Source organism: Syngnathus acus, chromosome 12 (genome assembly GCF_901709675.1).
Source record: "Syngnathus acus chromosome 12, fSynAcu1.2, whole genome shotgun sequence".
NCBI lineage: Eukaryota > Metazoa > Chordata > Actinopteri > Syngnathiformes > Syngnathidae > Syngnathus > Syngnathus acus.
In genome coordinates, this window is record NC_051097.1 from 8,700,551 (window position 1) to 8,722,191 (window position 21,641).

General features: G+C 40.7%; 1 protein-coding gene across 3 annotated transcripts in view; it reads right to left on the bottom strand.

Moving 5' to 3' along the window:
- The window catches only part of si:dkey-112m2.1 (transmembrane protein 132C), an 85,612-nt gene that overhangs the window by 48,505 nt on the left and 15,466 nt on the right, over window positions 1–21,641 (bottom strand). For 2 of the 3 annotated variants that reach the window (XM_037265992.1, XM_037265991.1), the window contains one exon: window positions 21,339–21,575. In XM_037265992.1, the coding sequence (XP_037121887.1) occupies window positions 21,339–21,384 (46 nt within the window). In that variant the 5' untranslated portion in view covers window positions 21,385–21,575. Of the gene's footprint in view, window positions 1–21,338; window positions 21,576–21,641 lie in introns of those variants that run through there. The other variant, XM_037265994.1, reaches the window with a different exon arrangement.

The following is a 21,641-nucleotide window of genomic DNA, read 5'->3' on the forward strand; positions in this document are numbered from 1 at the left end:
TTTTGGTGAGCTTGCCGATTGGGGAATAGGAAGGAAATGGAAATAGCTATGCTAGAAAAAGGCTGTCGATCATTCAATCGGTGTCATTGCTCTGGTTCCAGATTTCGTAATATGATATTATATATTATACGTCCTTGTTCCGATTCATGCCGATTAATTGGACCGCACTTCAAAATATCAGGTGATGGAAAATAGAGAGTACGATGACGGTGAGGCAATTGAAACTTCTTGAGTTGTTTCAAGGTAAAAATGACACGGAAGGTTAATTTATTAATGGAAAAGAAAATGGCATATTAAATTATATTACTCATTGATATTATTCTTGTTGTAATATTGCACTTAATTAGTTATGGTCTCGCAGCGGGTCACTCGGTTGACTTCCAATCGACTTCCAAGGTCTTGGAATGGAGGGTTTAGTGTTTTGCCTGTATGATAAAAATATTATCTTAAATAAGGGCAAAACAGGTGGGAGATTTTCAGATTTTTCGATTTTCAGAGCATATTTTGACAGCAAGAAATGGTTTGAAGCAAACAACCAAAGAACTACATACTGCGAAAATTACAAATAATGGACAGCACAAAAACAGCTTAACCATAAACATGAAGTTTTTCTCAAATATGAATTCACCAAAAACGTTAATACTTTTGAAATACCCATGGATTCGCATAATCAGAGATATTTTTTTCATACTTTGGACTTTTCCTCATTTTTTCAGGAATTTTGGCGAGTTTTCAAAAAACATTTTTATTCATCTATTTATTTCAATGGGCCTCTGATTACCCATCCATGCTTTATAACCCAACGCTCTATCATTGTTGACCATCACGAGTGATTATCTCTTGTTAAAACAGTAAACAATTTACCGTGTCCAATAAGAGTTAACAGTCTTAAACACTAGCTTAAAGCGTTTTTCCAATCCAACCTGCCTTTTCTATATCATAAATCTGGACTTTGTTTGCTGTGAAATAAGACATCCAAGATGCCCTCAAGCATACCTATGAAGTGATTGATGTGGACGCCACATCAAAATGGAGGCCCGCCGTTCGCCCTACACTGTCGCCCCACACGTAGTCACGTCCAGTTCTTAAAGGCCAACATTGCAGCTGTCAAAATTCCAAATGCTAAACTTTCAAAGCGTCAACACAATGCCGCAAAGGGGAAACAATTACCGCTGCAGGATTTTTAAAGCGCACTCTGGAAATGCAGTGAAAGTTTTAGTAATGCAGTTGTTGAATTTAAGAGCTTTTACTCTTGGAAAAGGTTGTTACATGCATTTTGCATTTATTGAAAGAAAGTGAGAGAGAAATGTTTGTTCTTCTGTTGTAAACGCAAACTTGAGCTGTTTACCACGAGCGGCTAATTTAATTTTTAATGCTGAGGCCGGCTGCATTTGGGAATATACGGTTTAATCTAATAGTCATAAACTTTTGTGGTTTGTTTGCTTGAATGATGCTGTTGGTTTGTTTTGGTTTCTGCTGACCATTTATTTTCACATCCTATTTGAACTCTGCAACCGGTTTGGTGATCCAGCTGTTCATCATGCCGTTTCGTTTGCCCATTTTCAGTTCGTGGTATGAATTATTTTTATCTCTCGGAGGGGGGGGGGGGGTTAGGGTTAGGGTTAGGATTGAAACACCAATGGGATTAAAAAATGCGAGTAATACGAAGATCAAATATCTTGACCTATGGTTGAGCGTGGCTGCTAATGAGCAGTAAGCTAGCGTGGGTTGCTATTATTATGCTCTGAGTGTCCATTTTAGAACTTCACCAAGATTCAAGAATTTTTATTCGCCATGTTTGAGCGTGCCAAACAAGGAATTTGACTTCCACTACATAGAAAGGTAAAAACAGCACTTAAAGAGACCATTGATTGATCAGTGTGTTACAAAATTCAGATGATTTGAAAAAGAATACTTCAAAAGTACGTGAGGACGAGCGGACTGCAAAATAAAATGCATTACAATAAACGTCAAGCTGGTTCTAATATTCACTTTCATGTCGCTAAAAAATAAAAATAACAGGGGGGAACACCCTTGCCCACAAAATATTTTTCTCTCCTCCCGTGCCCACTGTGCTCTCCTAATGATCACACTTCTCTTGATGTTTCTCTATCAGCAGGTGCACAAGCCCTTCCCCCCCCCCCCCCCCCCAAACATGCATTAGTATTCATATCACGTGTTTGGGTGTCCGGCAAGCTGAGCAGGCTCTTAAGAGAAAAGCACTCTGTTGATGAGAAACAGATCAATATCTAAGCAGCCTGTTATCGTCCACATCCAAACTGGCATCCCCCTTAAGATTCTCCCTGCAATGATAACGACTAAGCACAAATGTGTAAAAGGACGGCGGTGGTTATGTAAGTGGAGATGTTTATTGTGTCCACGGTGATCATGCTTATTAGGGAGAAAAGAAAATTCACACAAAAGAAAAAAAGTTTTACATCAATAGCGGTGGTTGATAAAAGGGCAAAAAAAAAGGCAGCGATTCAATGTCGACTGTTGATTGAAGAGCCCCACTGAGCCGTGCCATGGCTCCTTTGACCACTCCTGTTTGGTTTTATATTCTCACTCGTGCGGCAAGAGCCATCAAAGATAAAAGCACAGTTGGTCTTTGTCACGCCGAGACAACAGTCATGAAATGTTAACAGCTTCGAGCGCCCGCCTCACGCCGGAGAAGAAGAAAAGAGATCCCGGAGTTGGACTCACCTTCAGCTATGTCAGAAAATAAAAAGCAGACGTCAAAGGGTAAGCGGGACGATGTTTGTACTCTATTGTAAAAACGTACAATATAAAATGCAAGACATTCTTCTTCAGAGAATGCTATAAAAGTACAAAACAAATTATTATTATTTATATTATTTATTATATATTATCATATTTATATTTATTTATTATATATTATTATTTTTATATTTATTATTTTTAATTTACGCTTGATCTATACGGGTAAAAAAAAATCAAGGTCAACATTTGGACTCCTAAGCAAGAAAATGGAAACAGATTGGGAAAGAGTAGTAATAGTGACGAAAAGTTAACTTCAACCCGCCTGGGTGCTGATTTGAATCACACTCCCCATTTCCCAAGCAGCCGTCCATCTTGTCAGATGACAGTCTGTCAACGGCTCCAGAACTCTGGCCCCGGATTCTCAGCAAGGACCCCGTTCATAGTTGAGTAATCTCTCCGGGGCTCTCATTCTCAACTCAGACTCAGCGTGAGCTCATTTCTGAGCCACATAGAATGTTTCTGAGATGAGATGTCTTCAAAGGTCAGAGTGTCACTTGTGTGTTCGTGTGTGTTTGCGTACAAACATGGATCATAACTGGCTTTTGTGTAAATACCTTGGAACAGCAGACGGTCCTGCTTTATAGGATTTCTGTGTGTACGTGTGTGTGTGTGTGTGTTTGTATATGTGTGAGCTCAGCCCCCGCTGGGAGCAGCAGGGGGGGGGGCACGTTGAGGAGGTCCCCGCTTTTAGCAGTGCACACTCCTGCACACATTGCTCAATGGCTTAACTATAAAACACAAGAGCGGGCACATCAAGGCGTGAAAAAAGCAGACCCGCTTAGAAAAACTTCATTTGAATTTAAATCGGGAAATCTCAACGTGAAGTTGGCCAAAAAAGTCCATTTGCATCATACGAGGAAAATCGTGCTCGATGGACTATTTGCTCTCAGCAACAGGAGAGGTTGAAAACACATTCTCCTAAAAAACAAAACAAAAAAAAACCCTCAATTTAAATCCAGACACAATTATTGCATTCGTCAAGTTCTAATTTGTTTTTCTCGCCCATCAGCTCCATATTTTACCCTGTAATTATAGACTAAGCGCTCGGTGGGCGGTAAATGCTGTAAACACCGTTGCTTTCATTTTCACTTTTGCGCGGTGAAGTGTCTTATAACCGGCACACGACGGGTCAGGGTTCCCTCGGAACAAACAAAAGTTTGATGCACGAACACCCCCAGTAGAAAAGAAAAAATGTGAGATGGAAAAAATAAGATATATGAAGTGGTGGTGGTAGTTAAGTTCATCATGAGTACGGAAAACAAATGGTGTATTTGTTTTCCTCGCCTTTTGTCCCGTAAATACGACGCCGGCCTTGCTTTTGAGGATCGATGACATCAAGCGGCGCCGCGTGACATTTACAAATGCTCACGCTTTGTTTTGCTCTTTTAAAATGAATCTTTCAAACTTTCCATTCCGCCGGTTGTGCAGCTGACACTTAATTAAATCTAATTCAATTCATGATTGTCGGTGTCATTTGTTTAAATCCCTCTCATTTAAGTCAAGTTTGCATATCGCAATGAAGGTCCATCATGGAGCTCACGCAGTTGACTTTTCTATTCCATCTGTCTCTCCTGCACTTCTTTTATTTCCTGCTGTCTTTTCTCTCTGGGGAAACAGGAAGTCGACTTTCCGCGGCGCTAGTTAGGGTTCAACGCTCACAAAAGAACAAACGGGAAAGAAGAAAACACTTTGCATGGCCCATTATGGCTTTCTAAAAAAGCAAAACATCACAAATCTCACTGTAAAATCAGTATGTCAACAATCAAACACAAAAGACAAGAACGGACGCGCAAAGACACAACAACACGGCGGGAGCGCCGAGGGAGTTCAAACACGCGGCACGCTGAGAGGAAGCGTACAGCGGCTGTCTCGGTTACCGTCACGGTCGGCCGCCTTCCCCGCTGCGCTACCGTTCGCTCTTCCCAATCTACAAACGTCAATATTTACAAGACGGCCACAGAAGATACTCCCCGGCAGCCTCCGAGAAGACAACCATCAAGCTCGCACCTGCTGCCTAGCTAATTAGACGCATTCGGCTTTCATTTAGCTTCAAGGTATCAAGAAAACGGACGACATCTTTCAGTACACGACAATGCGAGAGTGTCCGTTTATTCGGTCGATGATTACAAGGAAAGATGGCGCGGGGCATGTCATTTGGTTTGATCTCATCATTAAATAACAAAAATGCGGTTTTATTTTTATTCCCGCTGTTTCTTTTGCTTGCATGTTACACATACACCGACGGTACAAATGATTAAAAGCCACAACACCTACCTTTAGTTTAGTTACTGTTAAACTATTTGTTTTTTCAAACAATGCTAGCAACCGTAAAAGCTACCGGTTGCTAGCGATTAGCTACATTTACATACAGCTATAACTCTTTCAAAATCAACGACCAATATTTGCATTCAAACAATGCACAGTAGCATGGTTGCTAGCAATTAGCTAAATTTACATAGAACTAGAACGCTCAAAACCAAAATATTACCAATATTTGTGTTCATACAATCTACAGTAGCCTTCCGTAAAAGCTACCGGTTGCTAGCGATTAGCTAAATTTACATACAACTATAACTCTCAAAACCAAAATATTACCAATATTTGCGTTTTGCGAGGTCGTGTATATTCGTCATGTATGTATTTTTAGGAATTTATTGATCACTCTTTTTTATTCAAGGGTACAATTTGCATTCTAAATTTGACAAAGTAATTGAAAACTTGATAGAGGATTTTTTTCCCGCTGAAACATTTGTATGCAACAAACATGCTAGCACGTCCTTGAGAGAAGCAGAAAATAGAAAAGTGGGCAACGTTTCCATTTTCCATGTGCTCTTCAATGCATCTGCAAGCCATAATGTGCTCTAAGCTGTCCGCCCGAATGAGCACACTTGTCACCGTGCATTCAATTCACCTGTGTCGACACCAGTGTGTGTTTTTGTCACATCACAGAGTTTACCGCTTCACACTGCAGCTAACAGATACAATCGGACATGTTTCAAAACATCTCGTCGGTGTGTCATGTCAAATTCTGTCGTCTGGAAACTGCTCACGCTACGGGATAATCTGCCGAGCGTTCGAGGTGATCCCAGTTTGCCGTTCATGTTTTGGATCGGAGGATTATTGTGTTTTCTTCTTCTCCTTGGGCAACACGGTGAAGTTTGAATCTTGTCACTGGGTAACTTGTGTGGAGTTTGACAATTCTCACCGTACTTCGTCTTAAATTTCAAGGCCAGTGACGATTATGCCTAAGATCTTAGTTAGCGTTTAGCTTTTTGCGTGGCAGAATAAACTAAGCAAGTCTACCTGTTTTGTGTGCCCATTATTGTTTGGGAAATTGTTCAGGTTCCATAAATAGGGAGAGTAAATGTAGCATACGCCAGATATCGGAAAACCCGACTGTCAGGACCAATTTTATCTCTTTGGAACAGGAACAAAACAACTTTAAGAGAAATTTCTCATTATCAAAGATCAATGTGTCACCATAGAACAATTAGTAGAGGTTACTCGATTGCTGCAAGCAATTAAAGACGTGAAATTGCATGTTCAAATGGAGGTGGGCACTGGGATTAGACTGGGAACAGCATGTAATTCAATTGCTTGTTCGTCGGCAAATTATCTATTGCCTCTCGGGGTTGTCCGATGGTATGTAGGGAAGGACACATTTTTGAATTAACACGAATATAGTGTTGGAATTGTATATCTCTACTTCTCATCTCTTCTGAATGTTTGTATAATCAAAAATAAAGTTCTTATTGGTTTAACTTCATTTTATGACTGTTTTGAGTGGATTTACACAATACGGGTCAAAATGACCCGCAACATAATAAATGTTTTTTTTTTCTCAACATAATACAAGGGTTAATAAAGAATATTCCCTTGTTTTCCTTTTCTTTGTTGAGTTCACTAATGCACAATGTCCAGCTGCTATGCTAACACACATGCTAACATGCTAGTCTTCCATCCACTACATGCCCACCAAAACGTCTGTTTTAATTGAACGGAAGCAGCTCTTTGAGGATATAAACTATTATTATTTGCAGAGCAGGGAGGGTAAGAGAAATTATCTCAATGACAATTAAGATAAACCGATTCAGTTGAGAAAAGATTGAAGCTGTGATTCAGGACGCGCGGCAACTCTTCTGATTAGCAGCCGGGCGGCGCTTTGCTCGACATTTTTGATGCGGGACAATCTCAGGCGTTTTCAATTACACACTCCAAGAGCCCTCTAACTACCAAAACCAAACTCATTTGCATGATTGAAATATAATTATGTTGTGTTCTGTTACAATGGATCACCACCCGCCCGGCAGTCTGGCCTCCGCCCTCGAGTCGAAATCAATCATCAGTAAGCAGTCGACGTAACTTCTTCCAAGTAAACTTTAGATTTCCTTTGAAAGTTTTTCTCTTACCAATCACCGCAAAAGATACGTGGCAACGCTGATCCATTGCCGTATCATCCAGTTTTAATGCGGTAAAACCTTTTGAAAGACAGATCTTTGTGCACTTGCACAAAAACACACAAAAGCCTCGGGGAGAAGAGTCATGCTGACTACACAAACGTACTGTAGAGCGATTACGGTACTGGCGGGGGTCGGTTGGATTTCTCAAACGCCTCGAGCGTTTTGAGAGGGTTTTCATCCAACACCCTTCACAGCCGTGGAACTTGTACCTTCGCCGGTCGTCCACCGCAAACGTCTGACTTCACGACAGCTTGTGAGGCCAGCTCTGTTGATCTACACAGACTTTGTGAACTCCTTGGGAATCAGCCTCAGGGAACGCGCCACTGTGAGCTTGACACGCACACAAACATCGTGGGTGGGGGTGGGGAGGTTATTAGCGCCGGCGTCCTAGCGTCGCCATCGCTATGCAATGGCGAGAAATCACGCCCGATGGCTGGAGAGCTCGGCTTTACTGAGGAATCAATCGCCATTGCGACGGTTCATAGCAGATGGTGGGAAAAAGACATGAAGTTTCTGGAAGATGTTTTGATGGTATTCCGAGATTTTAATGTCATGAGTGTGAGGGTGTGCACACATTTGCAGTGTGAAAATCATTGACAACATGTTCTGCCTTGAGCTGTAACTTAATTGACCGTCTGATATTTTAGTTGGCTCGCGAAGCTTCCATGTCCTTCGTCTTAATTTACGGACAGAACTAATCGAGGTACTGTATACCAGATGGCTGCTGTGATGATACCATCAACCTTTCGCGGGTCACAGAGCAGCACTCGGACGTTAGTCTACTCTTCCTGTTAGCATCATGCTGGTCACATACCTACAGCACACACACTTGGGTAAAGGTGACTTTTTTTTTCTCCCCACCAGATACACAGATGGTATTTACCCATCCACTCAATTATTAGTGTCGGGGAGCACCGCAGTTGTAATCATTCAGCGAGTGGATTCTCAATTACTAGCGCGTGCATGTGTGTGTGTGTGTTTTAGATGTCGTTGGTTGTCTGGTGATTCAGCTCATTTGAAATTGTAAGTCATTGTCCCAGCATGTTGGACATAACAGGTGGCCCACCCCGTTGCTTGTGCCAAAACATCTCCCGTCATAATAAATGAATGAAAGAGGGAAATTATTTTAAAGGAACATTTCCAGGTTGGGTTTTTGCCCATCCCAAGTTTTCATACATAACAGGTAATATTGTGAGCTATACTGTAGAGGAAAAAAAATAAAAGGCCGAATAAGAGTACTCTTATAGATTAGGTTTTCAGAAAATTCTGCTGAGTCGTACTTTGATTGTGTAGCCATCTGTTTAAAGTGCCCCAGAGGTTGCGCTGAAAATACAGTGAACAATGTATTACTGCAAGCTCCTATTACCACCTTCAACTACTTACGAAAATTTATAGAAAAAGCTTACCGACAACGCCAGAGTTGGCCACCTCTGTATTCACAATAATAAACACGATTGGAAATACACTTAAAGATTACATGGCAGCTGCTACATTATTTGCTTGGAATCTTGTGTGCGTGTGGGGGAGACTGTCAAGGGGGGCTTGCGAGTGTTTCTACTCTCTGGGGGAAGAGGGAGTGCTAAATAAATAAAAATGCAATGTGGTATGTCACCTGCGCCACGTGGAAGCAAGCAAACCTGAGCCATGAGAAAATACCGAAAAATAAATTATATATATATATATATATATATATATATATATATACACACACATACACACACACACATATACAGTATATATTTGTTTCTATATTTTTATTATATATATTTTTTTAAATTATTATATATATAATTTTTTTTCCTATACTTTTATTATACATACCGTACTTTCCGCACTATAAGGCGCACCGGATTATAAGGCGCACCTTCAATGAACGGCCCATTTTAAAACTTTGTCCATCTATAAGGCGCACCGGATTATAAGACGCACCTTCAATGAATGGCTCATTTTAAAACTTTGTCCATATATAAGTAGATATATTTGGACACGCCTGCCGTAGTGGCTCAATATTAGTCCATATGTAAGGCGCACCGGATTATAAGGCGCACTTTTGGCGGCTTTTGAGAAAATTGGAGGTTTTTAGGTGCGCCTTATAGTGCGGAAAATACGGTATATGTATTTTTATATATATTATACATATATATGATATAAAATATTTAGCATATTTGCCCCACCATGCTATAAAATACAAGTATTGCATGTAATCCATCACCTAGTTTTTCTGTATTCGTCTTGCCAACGTACGGACAAAGCAAGGGTCCCTAAAAGCCGGCTTCTTCTACAAAGGTAATGAGGTGGTGCTGCTGCTGCGTGCGCCCATGCTGAACTTCTACATTTCCAGCAGGTTTCCCCAAAGCCCGTCGTTTGTCAGCGCAGACAGCGGGGGGTTCTCTTTGTGTTGCTGCTGCTCTGAGGCTTCCTTCACAGCTCACTAAGATCTAATTCCTCAAGCGTATTTGGCTTCGTAGCAGGTCCCCTAACCCCAACACTTTGTTTGCTTAATATTTGCCTTGTTTGCATTTTTTTCCTCCTTCTCATCTTGGCTATTGATCGATTTAATTCCGCTTCTCTAATTCGCTTATAGAATACTGTAGCAAGCCACCCTCTGAGATCGTCGCTCTGGGGGCGAGCTGCTTATTGAAATGATTCATCCATCTTGAGCCCATGTCGCTGACTCGCGGATGAGATTTACTTTATCCCGTTTGACTTTTGGCGGGAGAGGCCAGGAAGACCATTAAGTGATGGCTACACGTGTACTTGTAGCAAATGTGTGACACTTGGATAAGACTCAAAAAAGATTTGTTACTTATAAGCTTTTACTTCAATGCAGTTTAATTGTTGCATAAAATCCCATGATAAAAAAAATATATTTACCATCCACGATTTACATATATTGTGTTCAGCATATGATTCAAATATCATTTTGAGTGAATTTTCTTTATGATGAGCTTGTTTCCCATTTTATTTATTTTATAGTATGCCATTTTCACATTCGTCCCACCACGTGCCATTCTTTTTCATTACAATACCATAACATCAAAAACATGACCTAAACTAATAAAATGTTCCATTGTTGTTATTTTATTATTAATTTTTTTAATCAGAGCCCGGAATAGCTGTCCGCTGTTCCTGCGATCCCACTGCTGAGAGGAACCTTCAACACAGCTAACCTAAATTATCATACAAAAGATTTTTTTTCTTTAATGGATTTCTTTATTTCACACAGCTCGTCATCAGACACTTGTGGACACAGCGCAGCAGCATCAAAGCAAGAAAATCCATTATTTTCCACTCTGCCTTTCTCAGTCACCACATCCAGTCCCCCAAGTTTATGAAGGCACAAATTATAATTAGTCTACAAAGACTCGCTGAATATTCAGCAGTCCATAATATCCACTGTGTTCTTTTCACCACAGCGTACAATGTAATGGAAATAGATGGGTACAGAACACAAGTCGGGGAGAGGAGGGGGGCAGATTTTTGATTAGCCGGGTTTGCACAAAAATAGATGAGTTAACATTATGGAAATAGATTCATTTCACTTTCACTACAGTGCTTTGAAGGGTGCTCTTATTATTATTGATCAGTCCCGTATAATAACATAATGAGCATGTTAAATAAGATTAAGCTTAGGTATAATTTGTGCTATAGCGACAATATGTTCTTCTACTGCTTTGTTTGGATAGAAAATGACTTTTTCAAACAATAAAATATTTTTATTAACATTTTTGCCCAACTCAACTGGTTGGACTTGACGATATTTAAGACAGAAAAGAGCGGAAAATAATTAAATATTGTCTCTTTATTTTATAATGTATAATGGAATTTGCAAACATACCTATATTGAGATCGAACAATAAAAAAGTACAAAAAAAAATAATCGAGTAATCGTCTGTGCCTGAATAGTCGATAAATCTGTCCACTGTAATTTGCAAGAATTAGGCTAAAAAAAAACAAGTGTTGTGTGTCTACATCCATATTTGTGTGCAGCATACTTTAGCATGTTAGCCTGACACCACTTGCACAAAGCAGCTGTCAGTATTAAAAAAAAGGTGCGGCGAGATTCCAAGCAGAATCCTTCGCAGCGCAAGTCCGATTCTCAATGAGAAGCGTATAATGCCGCACCTGCAGAGTTAGATTAGCCCGTAACCGGCTCTTCACCCCCCCCATCCCACCCCCATCATTCTATTCTCTTCTGTAATACCCTATTGAGGGGGTAAGGGAGGAAAAATATCATTATAAAAGAAGAGCTGCAAGCAAATTGAAAAACAGTTTTAACCATGAATATTAATGCACATACCTTATCTCATATAGTTTTCATGCTGTGTGCTCGCCGCAGTTAATTCAACCTTTTGTTGACGAACAGAGGGATTGAATGCGCTTAAAGGAATGCCATGATCATAATCGGCTAACTGTGGACCCCTTTGACAGTTGACGACTTATTTCATAATAATGTTCAGCGCATCCACATAAGGATATGGCGACGGATGACTGACGTCTCCGTGCCTTATTCTTTCAGTTCTCTTCTCGATTAGATTCACTGCTTTCTTTAAAAACGCAACTCGGTGCAGGTTTAGCCACTGAGAGCTCAACTCAAATCCCCGAGATAAATAATGGATTTTGCTTTCTTTAGGTCGGCGTTAAACTGCAAACAACATTTTTAGAGGCTTTCGAACTTGAAATCCACAGTATCTATTTGATACCGCTTGAGGATCAACTTGGTACTGCTAGCATTAGCCTCCAACAGTCTTAACTCAAGACCCCCAAGGGCCCAAAAACTAAAATAAGGTCAAAAACTGACATTACCAAATTGGGGCTAATGATAACTGACTAGCTTGACCCATTAAAAAAAAAAACAAACAGAAATGTTTAATATACAGCAGCATAGTGACTATGAATGTAAAGCAGCACGATCGATGCCAGCCGGAGGTTTGATGAGGATTTTTGGAGAATACGTCAGGTCATCATAATCCCGTGATTGCGGCGGAAAACCCGTTAGGAGGGTCCGGGAGGGACAGAGCACAAAAACATCTCTAAATGTAAATCTAATGAGCTCACTAGAGCATAATTTAATTGCATCTACATATGAAAGCATCTCAGCAATGTACAATACCAGAATGGGAATTGTTGTAATTAGCTTTCTAGATTAAAAGGTACAAGGCCATTTATGAGGATCCAACCCACCAAAGATAAAAAAAAACAGATATAAAATATATAGAGGAGGATTGTAAATCATTTTGATTGTGATCAGGAACATTTTATACGATCATATCCGATAGAGATATCATCTATTGTCTCATTAAAATTCAAAATCAATACCAGGCGGACGATCTCCGAGGAAGCCGACTCACATGGGGACCAGAACAGAAAGGATAAGAAAATGAATGTGCTGATGAAAGTCACACCCCACACTGTGAGGGTAAAGACACAAGGGGGGGGGGGGACCGGCGGGCTAGCTCATCCGTTAGCTTAAATTAAAGTGGCATGTGTCTCCCTGTGCTTGCCCGAATCCAGAAGCACATGTAGTCACAAACTCTGGAGAAAATCCCAACGTCCCACGAGGCTACCGACTGTTACCGTGAGCCCTCGCCAGTGTTCACTCACTCATCTTCAAGTCCACAGTGAAACCAAACGGATTTCATGTCTGTTTAAATCCTTCGGCTTTGGATACACTTGGCTCCCCACCCTAGAACAAACCTTTTAAGAAGTAATTTATCTTTTTTTACAGAGGCACTGGGCCCAGATTTCACCCTGGACATGCTTAAAGTGGTGGTGAATTGGTCATCAGGGGGGTGAAAGACAAATAAGAAGGACGACGGTACAAGTACACCGAAAGTTGGCCTGGCGCATAATTTTCAGTTTACGAACATTTTTGGCATGGCCACGGAACTTGGCATATGATGGAAGGAGAGCCAGAATAATTCTGCCCACAGTAGTTGGAGATCTGAGTGGACATTCCGTGACTGAAGTCGCGTCGTTAACCGTCAAATCCGAAAATGCAGTTGGAGAACTGCGCTCGACTGCTTCATGACACCATTAGTGAATTCCGAATTCTTGACGAATAATTTCTTATGCCGATGCCCAATAACCGATAACGCTACAGTGTGGTGTGACATCACACAACAGGTGAAGTCAAGGTTCTTCCACAGTTCTTTAAATGTCACCACTGAGGACAGATATTTCAATATAGATAAGGACTTAAGAATTAGATTTGGACCAATGGTCCCTTTGGAAAGGTGCTTAGCATGGATTAATGTCTGGCATACAAATGATCAGATATTTAGGATAATCTGATCAGACCCTTTGCCAAAGTCTTTCAATCAGATGTTTACAAAATGATTGAGCCGCTTCCAGATTTGGCAAAAGACTTGAAAATTGGAGCGGACATGAGTGTAGCTGAGTAGCCGGGGGACGGGAAGGGAAGGGAAGGCGCGGCGTGACACGCTTTGCCTTCTCGGGTTTGCCGCTTATTCCGAACCATGCGAGCAGTCTGAGCAGGAGGCAGATTGGCCATTCCTTTTCCATTTGGATTGATCCCGGTGAGAATGAATGTTCGCCGGCCTGGTAATTAAATTGGAAAAGGGAAGAAAGGCCACAGATAACTGAAGATTCAAAGTAATGGCTTTGAGGGCGGCAGGACAGAGGATGCAATGGACAAAGTGGAAATGTAGATAAAGGATTCTATTGTGGATAAAGGACACAAAGCATGATGGGTCAGCCGCTTTGAGGCCAACATCTTGTTGTGGACTTTGGAATGATAAAATCCAACCAAAGAGCTGAAGGACATCATTAAGTAAAGTGGAACGTCCTTCGAATTCTACATACGACATATTCTGCTTTTTCGCATCCAGTACCGCAAACACCCACACGTTTATCTCATCGGTAGAATCTCCGACATGATTTTTCCTCATTCGTTGATGACATCTGTTCCTCGGCTTCGCAGATTGCAATTTGGGGACCTAATAAGGCCTAGCCAACTGGCCGTCGGCGCGCTTAATTCTAACTAGAAATTGTCAAATTGCCATTTTCAAGGCTTCTCACAATTTTCACCTCATGTCTGGCCTCAAGCCCATGGGATGGATCAATATCTGCGTCTCCTTCTCCTGCCCAATGCATCACCCTGCTGAAGAAACACACACACACCTGCACCGCGGCTGGAAAGCAATCGACTACACCACAATAACGATATGAATGTGTATACGACCCACCGACTCCTTCATGCATATTGTTCAAGTTTGGGGGGAGCGGCAGTATTGTTCACAGCTCAACTATAAGCAACTGTGGATTTATTTAAACCGAAACAATTATTTTGACAATTAGCCAAAGACTTTGCGGCACGGTTTTTTCCCCCACAAAGGCAAATTCACTCGACTTGCCTGCAGTGCCACCCGCATAACAAGCTTGTGTCTCTATTTATCGTTTGGTGGCGGCACACGCGTGATGTTTACCTCTCTCGGCTGCAATTGGCGAGGCAATTGCATACTAGGAGAGCCCCCTTCCCCACAGATTTTGAATGTGAAGTGTCCATCAAGTCTAAAATGATGGAGTAGATGATTATAATCTTCCCCAATCCCAGTGTGGCGGGAATCATTACAGGGAGCGGGTGTTGACAAAGTGAATTGGCAATTTTCTACACAGACCCTCAACTAAAGCTATTCAGGATGTCAAACCCACAATTTTGAAGTTACAGCTCCCTTTATTAATCCATCCTGGAGCCAATTCGTTAATCTGACTGGTGAGCTATAATGGATGAGGTCGACAAATGCAACAAAGAAATTCAAACAAACATTTTCCGTGATTATTCCTCTACTTTGTTTTTAGAAAGGATATCCATGCGAGTCAAATAATTTGACAGTCTATAAAATCAGAACTGATCACGTTCCAAAAATGTAATTGAAACATCAACGTGAAGAAGACAAATGCAAAAAAAGGATTCCTGGCAACGGGATTTGTTGGCTTAATTGAAGACGCTCTGCTTGAGCGCTTTGGAGAGTGTATATGTTTGCAAACATCTGTTCCCGTATGACTCCAGTCTGCTACCAGTTAAGCTGATATGACAGACACCCCTCTTTCAGTTAGCCCCCGGCTAGTTGTAATGACATTTCCATTTAAGCAATCAACTCAAACTCAAGACAGACTTCATACTGAACCACCCACCGATGCTTCGCTAGGCCGTTTGAGATAAACCTGGGTTGACGCTTGGATTGATTTGAATGAACAAAATCATAATAGGACTCACGTGGTGGAACCTTGAAAGGATCGGTTGCGCAATCAGTACACAGTCATCTTTGTTTGGCGTTATTATGTTTTCAACCAAACCATTCGGTTCCATTTTGAGAACGTAATATTTTTTGGTATTGGCTAGAAATGTGTCTTCCATGTGGACACTACAGCATAATATTCTAGTCTCCACTTTGCTGCAGCAGTCCGTCATTCCCCGGTATTCTGTTGTTTATCAGCAGATCGTTCAGATCGTTCGTGGTTTTCGCAGACTCGTGATACGATTCTGAGGCGGGAAACCGGCAGTCCCAGACTGAGGCCATAAAGAAAATATTTGATGACTGATAATAGAACTGAATGGATTATGGCTGCAGTAAAGCAAAGCCAACAATAATGAAACAAAATAATTTGAAGCAGCCAGTCAATCATTCATTGATCATCAAAAATAATTGTCGGTAATTAGCTCTACAACGCAATATTTTTTTACACTTATATCAACGTTTATAATGCCAAATTGTAACTTCAAAAAGTCCCTGAACAGGTTTTTATAGTTTTACATTTGACCCTGAATGGACTATTCCCATTTCCATTATTTTCTCTGGTATAAAATATAAATCAAGAGAAGAAATTTGATGAGCTAGCAGAACGTGGACGTATGACAGATGAACTAAAAAGTTGTTATGGCTGCGGAGCTTGGCGGCAGCATGAACAGACTTTATGACAGCACAGCCCAACGGGACTATTGTTGATGGAATCAATCATGTTCTCCTGGTGGACCAAACAGCGCAAGGCAATAGCTTCTTGCTCATAAAAGTGGCAGAAGTCTTCTACCCCTACTATATTTGCGTCTTCTTTGCTAGATAGGACATTTACTCACACAAGCAAACCTCCAAATAATGTTGTACGTTCCCTCAAAGTGATGTCGTGTCAAGCCGACAGAGGGACGTGAAAAACGAAGGCTCTGGGACGAGAGCCGGCGAGGTGAACCGTGTTGGGAAAAGGATGGCGTTCAATTCCTTCTTTCACGTGATTGCGTAGCTTCATTAGAATTTCGGTTTGATTTGCAGGGTGTGTGGCGAGCTTGTGAGTCTTACGTTAGTTATGCTAATAGTCTGCAGACCCCCCGCTGATATGTGATCTTTTCCCAGTTGGAGGCCTGTGAAGATGTTTGCCCGCAGAGACGTGGGAGTGCGTGTTTGTCTCAGAACTATGTTTACAATTGGAAGCCACTACGTGCCGCATTATCTGAGGCATTATCGAGGTACATCAGGTCGTCATACACCAACCGAAATATTTGGCGTTAATATTACCATGTGTCGGCTATTCTATTGATATTAATTGTTTTAATATATTTAATATATTTTAAGAAATATTTGGTGTTAATATTACCATGTGTTGGCTATTCTATTAATATTAATATTTATTTTAATATTAATATATATTATAATATAATCTATATATGATATAATATATTTGTGTATAGATGTTTGTTTACAAGTCCACGTGCCTGTAAATATGTTTTCCAAGAAAACCAGAATTTTGACCGTAACTTGAATATTAGTAAATGCAGCATTGCTTTGAAAGGAACTTCTGAAAAGTTATTTTAATGTTGTCATTGTCTACGGTCATAATCACATGGGGGGGGGCGGCACAATAACAATATGTATTATTTATAGTCGTTTTTATAAGCGCTCCAGGACACCGAACAGAGCATGAATAAAAATAATAAAACGAGTTATTCTAGCCGTTATGATGAGCCTCAATAAAATGACTAGCCCTGTCAACTGCTGTAATCAGCTAATGTACATCGCTAATTAAAGCCCTTTCGAGATACTCGGAAAATAGTGGCTTTGGAACGCATAATAACTCCAACGCATATCAGCATGTGATGCAGAGGAGCCAATTTCTCCTTAAATCACTACAATGATATCTTATTGTTGTACTTTTTTTGTGCCTCCACAAGAAGTACTTTTCTGGGTCAATCCACACACTGGGCCGTTTTGAAAACAAAATGCTCTCACGGAACACATGATTAGAAAATATTTTAACAACCATTCCCCTCCCCTCCAAATACAATATTAATTCACAAGTTTAAGATCATTGCAGGAGACTACGTGGGGAAAAAAATATAAAGGCAATTTCAAAAGTATTTGTCAAGTATTCAATTGCATATAACCCCGAAATGTACCCAGAATATTATTTACGTAGACCAACGCATCTGATTTCATAATGTCATAATATATCGAAATATAGAATATAATATTTTTGACAAACGTTTTACTTGTACAGTATATTAAATCCATTCATAATCCCACAGATGGGCTTTTTTTTTTCTCGACATTAGCAGGCGTGCTGCAAATGAATGTCAACACGTTCCTAACGCACATTGAGTTTTTTGTTTCGAGTACTGCCTCTGTGTTACGAGCCATCCGATATGACATATGGCTCAGTGGTGCAGTGTTTGCTCACACCGCTCCCTGGAGCCTGCTGTACGATACACTGCTGCACATAGGCCAGGTCAGCCTTCATCCATCACTGCATGGTACCGCACTCGGATGGGAGTTTGGAAATTGCCAGAGAAAAGTTTCTCGGTTACCACGCTGTGCTGCTACTGGCGACGGTGATAAATGTATTCACTGGAAATAAGACATCAAATCGAGAAGCGGTGTTTAATATGGTTATTTTTTTGGACCCATGTTTCTGGGTTTGAGCTTCAGCACGGGGTTTCCTGTACGCAAAATTGTCCATAGGTGTAAGAGGGAATGGCACTTTCTAACCAAATGATTTAAAATTTTAAGTATGGTCAAAAAATGTGTACACACTTTTGTATAACCCCATACTGTTGTTTGCCCTCTAGTGGTGAATGGTGATATTACAACTCAAAACCCACAGTACTTTCTAACCAAATGTTTTTGAATTTTAAGTATGGTCAAAAAACGTGTACACACTTTTGTATAACCCCATACTGTTGTTTGCCCTCTAGTGGTGAATGGTGGTATTACAACTCAAAACCCACAGTTGACATCTGCAGACTACCGGTTCAACCAGGCCAAGTGCTAATGCTAATTTAGTGCTGCTATTTTTTGTTAAAGTCAGACATGCAATCTCAATCTTCCCTTTAAGCAGCCAACAAGAGCGTAACTTTTTTTGACATTGCTTTTTGGCCCACGCAAGAATATTTCAGAAAACCATCTTACATTTCAAGCTTCAGCTATATTAGCAAACGCCCTCCTTCAAGTTGAAGAGTTGTCAAGTAATATCCCCCAAGACTTTAACCTCCAGAGTTTATATTTCACAGCTGTAATGTTGCCATAAAATCATCTGTTTTAAATCTCGGGCTTTCCACCTCTTTCGTCAGTCTCCCGCTGATGCGGAGCAGCCCGGAATAAGCATAATCCACAAAAATCCACTTGAAAAAAAAGACGTCTGCTTAATAACTCTGACTGAAAATCAAATAAATGAACTTCTAATTCGGGAAGATTCCGAGCAAAGAAGGGCAGGGCGGTGGGTGACGTGGCAGTGCGAATCCAACCAAAGCACATTAGTAAGAAACAAAGCTGAAGAGACAAAATCCTTAATGTACGATACAATAAAAGAAAGCGCGGCGAGCTCCATTATGCAAGGATGATTTGACTGGGGGCTCATTGGAAATGTGTTAATTGGGGCTCATTAAAGCCTTTTAATTCAAGAACGACCCATCAAACATAAATGGCCCCCTGTTATCGCACCGGAGAAAACTAGTCAGGTGTTGCCTGAATACCCTCGCTGGGTCGATTTTGCCGGGGATTGTTTTTGTCTCAGTTTTAAATTAAGACGAAAGTGGACGAGGCATTTATTTTCAATGTTGGAGATGAAGGAAAATGACACTTGAGTGTAAATGTGCCATAATGTCAAGAGATCTTTTTTTACCCTTTTAAACTTACGAATATATATTTTATTATATTTATTATATTTTATTTGATCATCTTTCCTCCCTTAAATGAGGGTTAATGAAATATGTAAAGGTTGAGGCTAAGCATGACATTTTAGTTTCCTCTTTATTGTACTGAAAAGAAATAAGTACAGCGCCACCTACTGGTTGTAGTCCGGCACTACCCTCGATCTAATTGATTAACTTTCACCATATTTGATGCTATCTAATGATATACGGGACTTATTTGATGCGGAAGGCACTGATTTTCAGATTTGAGCGCATCAGCATTGTTTTTAACACCATTGATTGTTTACACAACACCAAGAGGCACATCGTTAAATCGCAGCCATCGTAGTCCTAATTTGGATGACAACAAGTAATTAAAACTATGCAGCATTCGGAAAACACTTTTGCCACCATCTGGTCGTTTGACTGTACACAAATGGAAAAGCAAATCATGTGTCATTTATTCTATATGTCTCTTTGCGTGTGGGAAAAAAAATCAATAACCGGAAATTTTTAGAGAATGTCTTTTAGTGTCGTTGGAAATCTTATTAATAATCTATACGTCAATTTTTGCTTTGCTGAAAAGTCCCCTGAGACCTTTTTGTGTTCAACATGGAAGAAGTGGCCAGTCCAGTCACTAGACTTTCATACACCTGCAGATATGACAGCTGACAGGGTGGTAAGTCATCTTTATGGCAACATTTCCCAATAATTTGATGGCTTGTGTGACAGCATGCCTGAAAGTAACCTCCTCACAATTTGCCTGTCAGAGGTACACACATCAGGGAGAACTATACAGCTTGGCATATGAATGTAGAATCAGAATATTGGATAAAAAATAAAAAATAAATCCCCTTTTCGAGACTCGATTAACCTATAACACTTGAAAAATAAGCGGTATGATGTCGTGGCTCTTTAGAGACACCGTCGCCAACTAGTGGCCTGGAATGCATATTGCGGAGCTTTTTTTTTTTTGAACAGGGGCTGTTTTGGGGGTCTTACTTGAAGCTGAAATTATTCTGGATCTATTTCACATTCAGCCCTCAACAAGTCTCTTCATTTTGGAGACAGGGCTGGCACATAATACTAACCCTATAACTGGATTCTGAAGTGTGCTGGATTAGTTGTTGGCCAGGGCTGGAGGCTTCCGGGAACTGTGTCATCAGGCTAGCAGACAACTGAAGTCTGTAAACGTGTTTTAGTGAGCCAATAAACTGTCTATTCACTTCAGCATCTTGGGTGTGCACAAGACCCCACATGGCAACCTCAAGTTCACTGTCCTACCCACAAACATTTCAATGCAATTTCTCAATTTGCATTTGAGGACAATAACAGAAGATAAATAGCATAAAAAAAAATGGAATGCTATTATATTGTGTCATACTTTGCAAACTGCGCGTACACGCCAATCTTGTTGTGCTTTTCCTTAAAAATGGCTTGACAGCATTTTTTTAAAAATTATTTTCACATGTTAAAACCATTCAGTCACCTCAAAAATGAAAATTAAAAAAAAGGTGCACAATGCAACTCAAATGTGTTTTATTTCTTTGTATGGTTTAGATTTCAGCCTGCTGAACTGCAGCACTCTGCATTTCTCACTCTCTCTCTCACACACAAACACACACACACACACACACACGCACGCACGCACACACACGCACACACTCCAGGCAACTGTCACAACGTATTCATGTTAATATTACAAGTCATTTTGTATTCTGCCACAACAGCTTACAGCTAATTACGAGCCTCATAAATTATCTATGTCCGCTTGGCGGAAAGGGAATCATTTGCATTTCATCATTGTTTCCCTACCAACCCAAACGACCCTATAAAAGTTAAATCACAAGCACTATTCCTTATTATAGAGCAATATGTTTCACGTTTCGTCTTTGCGCGTCGATTTATGGCACCAAGTGTTGTGCATGCACGCAAGTGTGTGGTGCAGCTTTTCTTACCTGTGCACAAAAGTGCTGCGAGTCCCACGCACCGAAGCAGCTCCATCTCTTTTTGGCTTGCGCTCGTCTTTTATTCGGGAAGAGCCGCAGGATCGCTCCCAAAAGCACCAAAGCCTCACTACTTGGCACGCAATTTATCCTCTCCCGGTGCCGGTCTCCATTTGTTAAGTGAGCAGATCTACTCGCTGTGCCATGTCACACAAGAGGATGGAAGTGCCATTCTGCGTCCCCCGCCACCTGAAGTGGAAAGGAAAAAAAAAAAAACATGCACTCAGTAAACCCAGTTTTTATCACGTGCTGTAT